This window comes from Dermacentor variabilis, chromosome 4 (assembly GCF_050947875.1).
Source record: "Dermacentor variabilis isolate Ectoservices chromosome 4, ASM5094787v1, whole genome shotgun sequence".
NCBI classification, from domain to species: Eukaryota; Metazoa; Arthropoda; class Arachnida; order Ixodida; family Ixodidae; genus Dermacentor; species Dermacentor variabilis.
In genome coordinates, this window is record NC_134571.1 from 175,654,887 (window position 1) to 175,667,109 (window position 12,223).

Below are 12,223 nucleotides of genomic sequence, written 5' to 3' on the forward strand. Positions count from 1 at the left end.
AAGTTCGGGTAGCCTTTCTGTATTTTGGAGAAAAACTGTGAAGCAATTCTTTCTATGCAATAAGTAAACAGCTGCTGGAAAACACAGGTCCACTATTAAACTGAGGAGCTCATTGGCATTCTGTATAACAGAATGTCACTAATTCATTAGTTTCAGAGGAAACAAAGCACTTTATTCTGTTCAAAATAAATTCTATTGATAAAAAAATATTTTGCAGACCTTCATATACTAGAACTGAACTGTAATCTGTGCTGGCATACTAATTTGGTGTTCCCTTTAATAAAAGCTTATTGTACTGTATATTTTGATTTTTATGTACCTAAATTACTGATAGCATGCAAAGTTATTGTTATGCACGCTATCAGTAAAGCTATGTTATGTTATGTTATGTTATGTTATGACTCCCAAGCATGTGCAGCTCCGCATTTTCTTGCCCAAAATCACAGCAAAAAATTTTGTGGAAAATTTTCTGGTATTCAACACACAGCTTTCTTTTTCTTGATTCAATTCGAAATCTACTGTTCAGTGTTCACACACTCGTGGTGATTATGCATGCGTACATAAACTTATTGCCTTTGTGCATTTGTAAAATGCAATTGCTTGGAAATAGAAAATGTACTAGTAAGTAAATGCCAGAAAAATTCTTGAAGCCACGAGTACGAACATTAGACAAATCCATGTAATCCACCCATCCTTCTGAAGCTAGCTGAACAATCACGGTGCCAGAGCTCCCGTTTATAATTTCACTAAGGAGCTGTTCTGCTTTAATTGAATGTGCCTGACCACCAGTCAATGCAGGTGGATTTTTCGGGCGCCGTAGGCGTATCGGAGCTTCTCGAAGCCAAAGGCTGCCAGGGAGGCAGTCACCAGCAGAGCCCACATCACAAAGATGGCGTAGGTGTCTTCAAAGGTCAGCGTGACGCGGTTGCCATCACGACGGCAGTGGTCCCAGTTTCCCAGCATCTGTGCAATCCAGCGGTCCATGATGCCCATCTCCCGAAGCCACACCAGCCTGTTTTGAGAAAAAGCGCAGTTCACGACTGCTGTTACAGCATTGCCTGTTGACATACCGTTTGCACAAAGTGTACAGCACAGTGCACTGTTAAAAAAAAAAAGCACCAGATATTTTAGGTCTGATTGCTTCTCTGTTTTGACGCGAAGGCTGCAGCTAAAATTCTTTGCCACGCGTAGTCGGCCCTGAAACATCGCACTTAGCAGCTTTCATTGCGGTAGCATTCTTTAGCTACTTGCCTGGGTTTTCATTGTTGGTGGATGGCGATCTAACATGGTGGAGGGTTACCAGAGTGTGGAGGACAATAAAGAACGGAGAGGGAAGTGCAGGCGGGAAAGAGGAGAAACACGAGAAACCAACAGGAAAATTGGAAATCTATTGCTGACTTTGACAATGATCCTCAATCCTCAGTGCTGCCTACTGTACATGCTTGGTACACCTTAGGCAGTGCCAAAGGCGTGGCAGCACCCTCCTGAAAATTTTTGTAGTGGACGATGTAAGGACACGGGGACCAAGACCCCGGTGGCCAAGTCGGAGAACTTGTATAGCTGCACCAGCCTATTACGTATGCTCGTTTCTGTGATGTTACAGTAGAGGTGAACTACTTTCAAATTCAGTTCTGACCACATGAAATAAAGTAGACGGGATGTCACTCTGAGCAGCGCTGTGTAACAGGGCCAAGGCTGATGTTGCATACACACAGAAATACCCAAGAAAGTGGACGGAAGGATGGCCGCTGCTTAATTGTTCAATTGATAGCTTAATTACTGTCAAATCTTGATATAACAAATCACGCGGCACTGCCGAAATTAGCTAGTTATTCTGAAAGGTCATTATAGTGAAAGCCCCAAAATTAACCATTCCGCCCATCAGTTCACAAGTTGACACCATTTAAGCTATCCATGAAAACATCGCAGTTGGCTCTCGGCCCACGCTGTTTATATTTTCCATAGATTCCGCCGCCAGCCACTATCGAAGCACTTTATAATTAGAGCAACATGCACAAAACAGGCGCTGACACCTTGAAAACTGCCGACAAAAAGGTAGTTCCATGCCTCCTCCAAAGGCCAATCTTTCTTGCTGTTTGTTTTTTAAATTTCTTGCCATGAACACTGAAACTGTCTCACTTTAACTATTCTAAAGCACAAGTGCACGTAAACGACAGTGTCCGGAAATTCCAAAGTGCAACCGTGTGGCACCTGCGAGTACGGATGTTGCATTTCTCTACGCGTGTACCTAGTACGGCCCCAGAAAGAAGTGCAAAAGAAGCATGCATTGAAAGAAGGGCGAAAGAAGGAAGAGGCGTGCCTCCATTGCTAGATGACACTTGCCTGGGCGAAGCATGCATTTGCCAAAGCCGATACGTTGTTGCCTCCAGAATAGATTTTTAAAGGATTCTCTCCCACATTCTTTTTTATTGAGCACCGTCTCAGGTTTTCCGAACCCGTGAGCTGCAGCATCAGCTTTCTGCACCTTGTCATGTGCTAGCCTACCGTTTCGGCTGCCATGAAAGATGCATGGAAATCTAGTAATCCCCAGATTTCGATATAGTTCATAGAACTGAGGGGTTGTTAACATGACACGGAAACTGAATAACAATTGTTAATCTGATAACTTCGGTATTCTAAAGTTCGTAGTACTGAAATATTTTTACATTGAAACCATAAGAAGCCAGCTGGGCATTTCTGAAAAGTTTGTTAACGTGGTGTTCGCAGCAACGAGATTTCACTGTAGTAAATTAGTAGCTTACTTGGTGAACCCATGCAAGCTTGAAAGGTGGAAGATGTTGATTTTACCGCCACTTGCAGCAAGTTGTGTTTTCCTAGCATTTCATTTCTTTTTTTCTTTATTTCTGTGTTTGACTTAAACATACCACAATGTCCTCTCTGCTTTCTCTGGCATCACTGCCTCTTTTCTTCGTACAGTTGTAACCAACGAAAAACCGGGCCCTCAGGTCCACTTATTTTCCTCGGTCATTTCGAACTCACACTGAGGGCTGGTGCTGTGCAGGTTATGGGTGAAGCGTGTACCGAATTCTTAGGTTGTCACCAAGTATGGTGTTTGATGTCAGTGTCCAAGGAGCACTTGGAAAGGTGTGCAAAAGAAAGAAGTGAAATAAAGCTACCTTATTTATTCGAATCTAGGCCGACTCCGATTCTAAGCCGACCCCTGAATGTCCGAAGCCAGAAAAAATAGAAAAACTTGCCTCGAGTGTAGGCCAAACAAAAAAGTGAGGGCAGCGTTCACAAAATGAAAACAGCAGTTACTTAACATAAACATCTCGAGCTCACTCTATGTCATCGTCACTGCTAGCCTGGTACGCTTGCGGACATGCGTAAGCTTGCGTCTGCGGGCCCGCGCACGCGCAGACACTGCTGCATGGTTCATACGCGCCGAAACGTGGCACGATCCCGATGAACAACTCATCTCAGTTATCGTGGGCTTATTGTCCTTGTCACCGTCATCTCCTCGTTGCGGCAAATGCAAAAAGTGTCTCCTGTTGCCCCCTCCAACGACGGACGTTTTTCTCATCGATGCTGAAGTCTCGCCTCGCTTGAACGTTTGACAATGCCGCTGCAGCTAGCACAACTTTTCTATTGAAAGCGACACTGCAGTGGCATTGCCTGTGTGGTGCCATTACGATAACGCCACGCCACACGCCGATACGACACAGGTCAAAATGGTGACGTCGGTCGTATACTTCAGTTGGCTACTGGTGCGGCTAGCAGCAGCTGCGATACTAACTTTTCTAGGTGACACTAGCTATGCAACGCAATTATCATTTTCAATTACAAACTGCCACATTTTTTTAAATCCTCAAATCTAAGCTGACCCTAGAGTTTGGTATATGATAACTTGAAAAAAAAAAAGCTATCGGCCTAGATTGAAATAAATACGGTATACTGGCAGATGCGAACATCACGGTGACAGTTAGTTATTAACAGAGCTAGAACATAGAATGTAGCTAAAGCCATTGTTTCGAGAAGGAGACTTGTTGCACTTGCTGCCTTGACGAAGCCAAGTCCCCTTGTCAAAGTGTTGGTGCCAGCAACATTCCTTGTTGCCTTTTCACTTTTCATCACTTTGGCAAGTTAGCTCACTTTTTGATAAAAGGGAAAATTGCATGTCACAGGTTGGAATGGACTGGCGACAGTCCTAACCTCATGTGTTCAAAGGAGCTCCCCTATGACGTTGGATTGGAGAATGTAGCAACAACTGCTGAAGGTTATGTATGTACTTGCCAAGAAACTAGTCGCATTCACCTTGCTTATCTAGGTGCATTACATGTGTAATTTATAGCTCCACGAGCACCAGGGCACTTTTCGACAATGTGTTTTTCTGCTCCTTGCTCCTAATTACGCTTGCAACGACCATTCCTCAGATGTGTTGATCATGGGCATGTGATAAGCAACTCAGAGATGATTGCATATATATATATTTTTTTATTATTTTGTTTGTTTGTTTGCTTGTTTACTCTAACTCTGGTGGCGTGTGTAATGCACTGTATAACATACATTGGCACACGTGTGGGACATTGCAGAATTACAACCATTCATGGAAGCTGTTAGTGTGACTAGTGCACTTTTTCTCTTTCCCTCCTCCCGACACACACATTCCCCTTACTTTTGAACCCCCTCAAAGACCAGGGTCAACCCCCAGGAAACACTTCCAAACATGTGTAAACGTTCTGCAAGCTCTTCTGAGCCTCGTACTGAAGTCAGTCTCTGCAGCGAGAAAGCTCTGGCTTCGAGGACCATAAAGGAAAGAAAGCTTTCAGTTCACTGCTCCATACTGTCAACGCTGGCTGGTAATGCGATTGTTTTTCGGCACATTGCTCGCGTTTTCTCGGCCGTGGCAACGTTGAAAGTGAATTCTCTTGTGGTAAACGCTCTTACATGAACATTTCGTACTCCGAAAGGAACTTTTAATGCACATTTCAATATGTAAGGAGTGTAACCTATGCACGTGCTGCATTTCAATTTAGTCTCTACACACTTTTTATACTGTCACAAAACCGATAATTCGAACTCGACGGGGACAACCGAAACATCTGAGAAATCAGGTGTCCGAAATACCATATTCGGCAAAACATAAGTGACGTTATTCCTCTTGTGGCCAAAAATGATGTGCTGTATTCTCGGATCATCACTTTCGGAGGTACCTGCGATTTCACATGACTATAGCGCAAGACGCACTGGCATGTCGGAGCGATGACATTGCTGGCATAGTGCCAAGCGTGTCATATTTCGCCTGACATGCACGAGACACATCAGCGTCTTCGAGCGCATTTGTTTGAGCGCTGTCAAGCGAGTCAATGCATGCACAAAATTCTTATTGGCGACTACTAAATCAACTAGGCTTTGCAAGTTTTGTTTTACAGAGTGATGGCTACATGCCTATGACCTTCGTTGCGAAGCCTCAAAACAAAAATATTTCATTTCTGCTTAACCCGATCGGTGGCCATATTAGCACACGGTCGTGCAGGTGGAGTCTGAATTATCACCCAACACACTGTAAGGTGTCCACAATTTTGGTCATCCTTATACATTATGTCTTTGGCAGTGTCGTGAAACTGTCGAAATGATCAAGCATGTCCAAATTATCTGTGTCCGAACAATCGGTCGTTGACGGTTCTGAGAAAATCTGAATTCTTTTGCTACTTAAATTCGCAACTTTCCCAGCACCACTGTCGATGTATTGAGACTCATAGTTCCATGGCTATTACGGTTTATAGATCCATAGTTTTAATGTCTTAACATCTTTATCCAAGTACACACACGATTCTCTGTACATTCACTAGCTTTATGTTCATACAGCAGTTGATTCAGACTCCCGTCAAAGCTCAAGGCAGATTGCAGTTACTACAACTGACATCATTTTGTGGCTTTTCGTTCATGTAATAACTTCCAAATTTCACCAGCATGTCCTCAGAGGTGCGTACATTTCCCGTACATACTTTCTACATGACACACCAAAGTTGTCCCATGGCAGTTCCATACTGCCTCGAAAAGCGCTAGGCAAGCAATTGCCAAAACTGATTTAATTTCCCACATTGCAGATATTTCATTCCCATACTTATAACTTTGCTGTGCTTTACCCTGGTCACTCCATACATTGCCCTAAGTTCTAAGCAAATTCCAAAATCTGTTTCTCCAGAATGGTGCTTGTTTGAAATTATGCATCTATGTCTAAGCACCCCTTTTTTGCTGGTATGTCTGCATTTGCCTTCACATGTTCTAGTGGTTCTGGTCGCAATAACAGCTTCACTGCAAGTTGAATTTCATTGTGTAACCTGGCTTACATAGAATGCAAGGTTCTTAGCAGTGCATAATTAAGTGCAAGCCACCACACAAACGTATTTTGCAGTTTTGAGTGTGTGTCTAACATCTTGATGGGCCCTTGTTTTTACTTTACTGGTCAAATTTTTTTAAAGTCATCGTAACGCTTGTTCGAAAGCACTATTGCTATGAAACTTCCTGGTTGTGACAGGCAGCTTAAGAGAGCAATTCCTTTGAACAATGTGCCTAACTAGATTCATGGTAGCATGTATGAATTATACTTGTACAAATAGCTTAATGTATCGAACATTTACTTAGATACATATTTTGTCTTGTTTTAGTGAATATACCCTAGCAAAACATTCCAATAGAACAAGTCTTGAGAGAGTTATTGGCACCAATAAGTGTATTGTACATAAAGGTCCTGTAGGTGTATTGGTCCAATAGCCCCATAGGTCTGGTCTTAAATACAGGAAGCATCTGCTGCCTGTTGGATTTTGTTGGTACCAATACAATGCAAATAAAGCTTATTAATTGTCTATCAGACACACTGCATTGCTCTATTATAGCACTTAAAAATTATGTTGGTAAGTTTGCTAGGGTATCTTATTGATTGCCAAAATATTATGAAATGCCAAGTCATGCTTCAGTGTTACAATAAAGCACAGGGGTCTGCTGCGCAACCCATCATCTTGTGGTGTCATAGGAATGGAAATCGCCTTTGTTTGTGATTATTTAATGCATGTCTGTAATTGCAGGAAATTCCTTGTTTCTGAGAGAGTTCTTGCGAGTTAAACTGTGATAATGTGACCCCTTTTGGCACTGAGTGGCGATGTGGGAACGTAAATAGTGTAGCGTGTATGAGAGAGTCATTGCATTAGTGCGGCCGTCATTTATTACACGATGCGGCTCAATAAATGTTGCTGCTGGGCTAGCTGACTTATAGTGTTTGTAACTCCGTTTCACACATAGCAGGTGATGCTAGCAAAGCGAAAGAGACTTCTATCTTTGCTCCCACCCGTGGCCAAGGAATTATTCACCACATAACAAAGAAACACAAAGTGATGAGTCAGGCACTTGAATATAACATAAGGTGTCATACTTGTGTCGCAAAATGTGATCTAATGTTTACACGGAGGGCATTGCGGATCTGAATGTATTTACCAACGAATGAGTAGACCGACACATTCGTGCAACAAAGTGGTCGCAGTGGACCAACTGTGCTTGTGACTAAAACGTGGTATATGTCGCATAGCGGAAGCGCAAAAGTGCACAAGTAACATGTGATTTCACGTGAGCTAATGTGTACAAGTTGTAGGTGACATATATAAGGCAGTTACTATTTTGTAGAAAGCGTCACAAATTAATCAGTACACAACTGCATGAAGTGAGATTTCTATGATTGCATTGTTGGTGCACCTTCGGTGGTGTTGCCCGCTGTGTATGAAACGCAGTCTAGGGAAAGATGCAATGCAACACAGATGTACATGAGAAGGCAGAGACATCGACTGATGACTGTTGCGCTGCATGTCTTTTCCTGAGCATTGTGTGATATGTGTACTTGTCACAATGTCCTTGGCTGCACAGGCTCAAGTTATGCAGGTTTCCAGTCTAAACAGAATTTGTGTCACTCATCATGGCAGCTTTTGTACTTTTGTATGTATAGCACATGTTTAGCAACACTCGTGAACCATATAACCTCTGCAGGCGTACACTTCACTAAGAGTGTAACAGTGATGTCCTAGTCCACCTTCCAGTGGCCCTGTCTTGTCATTATATAGTCTTTAAGGAATGTATTGTAAATTTACTGTCAGGACTGCACCAGTGAAAAGGGGAATTTGTGATCTTCACTTTCCTCATAAATTCATAACGAGTTTTTTTTCCCTTTTTTTATGTGAGTGAAAACATGTAGTAAGTGTTATGTTTATGTATTTCTAATCTTTCCTACAGCCCTTCTTGCCCTAAGCAGCCAGTGAGGGCTAGTGAATAGCTTAGTTAAACTTGTACAAGTAGCAGTGCTCATGTTTGTATATCTGTCAAATTTGTGTATTTGAACTTTTCAGTGGTGCGTGCTAATGCAGCTCTGTTGTTGTATTCACATGTGTTTCATTTTATGAACTTTGTTTAATTTTTCCATTTAGATTTAAGTTCATGGACTTGTGAATGATGCAATGTGTCTGGCTGTTTGCATTTCTTTTCCAGTTTTTTGGTGTAATCACGCTTTTGTGCGCCTAGAAACAAATGAGAACTACGTGCAGTGCAAGCAGTATGCTATGTGTTGCCACATACAGTCGAACCCACTTATATAACAATATTGAAGTGCCAAGAAAGCTCTATTATTATAACCGATAAGTGTTATGACTAGGCTGCATGGAAGAGAACAGAGGGAACACACATCAAACTATTTTAATTAGGCAGAGAGAAGTACAGTTGAACCTACTTACAACATTACTGGTTTTAACAATACTCGGATGTAACAATGAGCAGCCGCAGCATCGTTAAAGGCCAACTCCAGCGATTTTTTGACCATGTCAAGGTAATCAAATATTTAGGTTCCCGAGACCTCCCTGTCACCTGTCTAATAGTAGAACCGTTCCTCAAATTCGAAAATAAATTTAAATAAGCAATAAAGTGCAAGAACGGCACCGAAGCCTGACCTAGCAGCCGAGCAAACCTCTTCGTGTGATGTCACGCGAGGCACATAGTGGGGAAGGCATGCAAGGCGTGCCTGTCTTGTGGGTGAAGTGAATAAAACCAGTGAAAAGCAGATGCTCAGCTGATTCATGACCGCACCAGACCTTCAGGTGACAATGTCAGCTGCACCAGCTCTTCCGACTGGTCAAACTGTAACAGCTGCAACTCCGACGAATTCACTAGCCACGGATCACCGTTCGCATTCGACCCGCCACCACGAGAGCCAGTGCCCATGCTCAACATACCACTGCACTGCAACATGAGAACCAAGGGTAGCCCTAGCCACTGATTTTATACATGCTGCTCGCTGCTTTACTATTCATACCTTCTTGAGGAAGCACTTCACATATTTGCCATAAGATGTAGGGCACGACTTTCTGCAGTTGTATCCTGCAGAAACACTGCTGAGAGTCCAAACCACCAACTGGTGCATTTGTCCACATCAGCAGGTACAGCGACTGCTTGTTGTTCACTTGAGCTGTAATGCTAGCCGCTCCTCGGTGGCATGAATCATCATCAGAACATAGCAAAACTCGAGTCAGCATAACAATACATAAAAATACACCCATGTACATACTAGTCACGTTTAATTTAGAGAAGAGCAGTGAGTGCAACATGAAAACTGCAATGTACCAATGTTGTCAGCACTTTTAGTGTGTGCACCATACGAAATGAGGAATGGTTTATTTCAAATCCATATGGTCAAAACTGAACAACAAAAGTAGTTTTCTTCTTCCTAATGGTCTAATTAGCTTCAGGTCAGTTGCTAAGGTCTCCCAACAGTAGATGCACAAGCTCGCGGCAACTGTGATTGGCTTAAACTCAGCTGAATGCAATCGACAATGGCTCAAACTGTGTGTGCGGATGACGAGGGCTGAAGTTCATGCAGCCAACAAAGCAACACCACTTACCTCCCATCTCTTGTCCGTCCACACAGAAGATAACTTTTCGCGGCAGCAACCTTCTCACGCCGAACACTAGCTCACAATCACTAGGTCACTCCTCGACCCTCTTGTCTGCCATTAATTTCCAGCATGTTCTGCGTTTACCTCCTTTTATTTGTAACGCAATGTGGCCAATACCTGATGAGCAGGCCAGGCATGTGTTTGAGGGAATGAACGGAATTCATTTGTAAAAAATCTGTGCAACTCGCAAGCCTGTTGTTAACAAATGACCGAAGCATGCAGAACAACGCACTCAGATCCTTTGACCTCGAAAAATCGCCAGAGTTGCCCTTTAACTTTTGTGTCTTCTATTGCTAAAAAGAAATGCTTACTACAAGGTAGTAAGGTACACTACTACAAGGTACACGCTGCATGATTGATTAAACAGTTAAATCTGGCTATTTGATGTCTACTCCTAGACTAAGCACCAGGATACTAAGTGCCACCAGTTACTGTTTTGTATGATCCTGGTAGCCTCTCTACATAATAACACAGACAGCAAAGTTTCGTTTTTATTTTTATTTTTCAGTGACCTTGTTCGGGTAACTTGTGTGGCCAGATGGACACACGCATCTTGTGTGAACATGTATATTGTTTCGCCGCAGAACTGGAGCCTGCATTGTCTTTTTTGTACAAGTTGTCGCACTGTCATATCAAGCTTCAGGAGATGAACTCTTTCTTTCAGCTTGCATTCTGAACAAAGAATGATGCACAGCTTAGTGAGAGGGCAGTGGCTAACACAGCCAACACTAGCTCTTGCATGTTGGTGTAATTGTTGCCAGCCTGCATCACTGGCCAAATTAAAGCCCAATATAAATAAGCATTGATGATAGTAGTGTCAGCACAAAGCATTTTGCATGTTTCAACTGTGAGCGTGTTGGTTCTTGCACTTCAATGAAAGCATGTGCATGTATGTAGTACTTTCCAAATTTAAAAATTTTGGTATCTCAACATTCAACAAGTACCTAGAAAGCAGTACCAATGCCTTTTATGACTGATATTAAGGTTTCCGTTTCTGGTGCTAGAAGAGATCTTCCGAAGCGTCCTAGAACTTTCTGGTCGAGCTGCTAATTGGTTGACTTTCACGGGCCATCAAGCCTCTAATACATGAAAAAGAAAGAAAGATTTATTTTCTTCTGCATCTTTACAGAAATGGTGACAAGAGCAAAAGGCATCCAGGCCTGACAAAGGCTCCTGCTCCGTTAAAATTTTGGCAACAGCAAATAGCTTACACTTAGCCCAAACGTAAACAGAACATTTACAGCAGTCTACAAAACCTTGGCTTGAATTCTGGATTGCGGTAAATAACATTCAGTTCACTATAAGCGGATCTTCAAACAAGTGTTTGTGCTATTAGGGAGCTGTTGTTTGTCTCGCTAGTGCCGGCAGGGTTCTTGCTTGTGAAAATGTATTGCGATATGCTAGCATGGTGGTCCTGAGCAATGTCCTACTGGGCATCAACTTCCTTTAGGCTTCCTTCACTGTCAACATGTCATCTGCCACTAATATCTTGCTTGAAGTAATTTTTGGTCTGTAATAGCCTAGTCGCTCGTTCCTTTTTTATATTTACATATATATGTATTTGCAAGAGGTTGAAAACCTCAGCAAGTCAATTTTGAATGTGGAGTTTGTCATGTGCTGCATACTCTATCTTTGCTACAGCTTTTCTTGCCATGTATCCATGCAGTTTATTGTGCATTCATGTGTGAAAGGATTAATTAAAGTGTCTGTGGTCTATTTTTAAACAATCTGTGCACTTTTTCATTTCACAGTAGCACTGGTGCCCCTTGGGTGCAGCACTTGTGGTTCTTTGCCATGGTGGTGGCATTCCTATGGAACAATACAAAAACACCAGTGCTGCAGTATCCTAACAATGCCTTCAGGTCGACTCTATGCCACTATCCACTATCCATCGATCCCGTTGATAATGCAGGTGGGGCATTACTCTGACCATCGATGAGATGCAAAAAGCATGAAAAGAAATGGCACTGGGAAAGGTATTGCTCATAATCGTGGCCCTGTATGCTGACATTTCAGTGGAGGCAAAAAGAATGCCTAATGCTCAAAATTAATCCACAAACCCTTGCATCTGTGCCCTCATAGACTACAGTGCAGATGAAGTACATTAAACCCTTTCGATTATTATTCACAAGGCCTTGTGGCGCCACTGAAACAATGCTTTGTGTACAAAATAAGGTTACCAACTAGAAAGGAATGCTGTCTGACCCAAATCAAGAGATACTAATGGGAAGTGATGCCGTCATATGTATGCATGAGGACTATGGTACTGTTTT

The 12,223-nt window shown here is 42.5% G+C and overlaps 2 protein-coding genes across 4 annotated transcripts in view; one reads left to right on the top strand and one right to left on the bottom strand.

The window, feature by feature from the left end:
* Positions 1-11,677, top strand: part of Gnptab (N-acetylglucosamine-1-phosphate transferase subunits alpha and beta) — a 122,111-nt gene extending 110,434 nt beyond the window's left edge. For 2 of the 3 annotated variants that reach the window (XM_075690633.1, XM_075690635.1), the window contains one exon: positions 790-11,677. The gene's annotated coding sequence lies outside the window, so the exon portion shown is untranslated. The remainder of the gene's footprint in view (positions 1-789) is intronic. The other variant, XM_075690634.1, reaches the window with a different exon arrangement.
* The window catches only part of LOC142578430 (uncharacterized), a 75,157-nt gene continuing 63,090 nt past the window's right edge, over positions 157-12,223 (bottom strand). Inside the window, exon 12 of the mRNA XM_075687816.1 lies at positions 157-1,012. Within this exon, the coding sequence (XP_075543931.1) occupies positions 790-1,012 (223 nt within the window). The 3' untranslated portion in view covers positions 157-789. The remainder of the gene's footprint in view (positions 1,013-12,223) is intronic.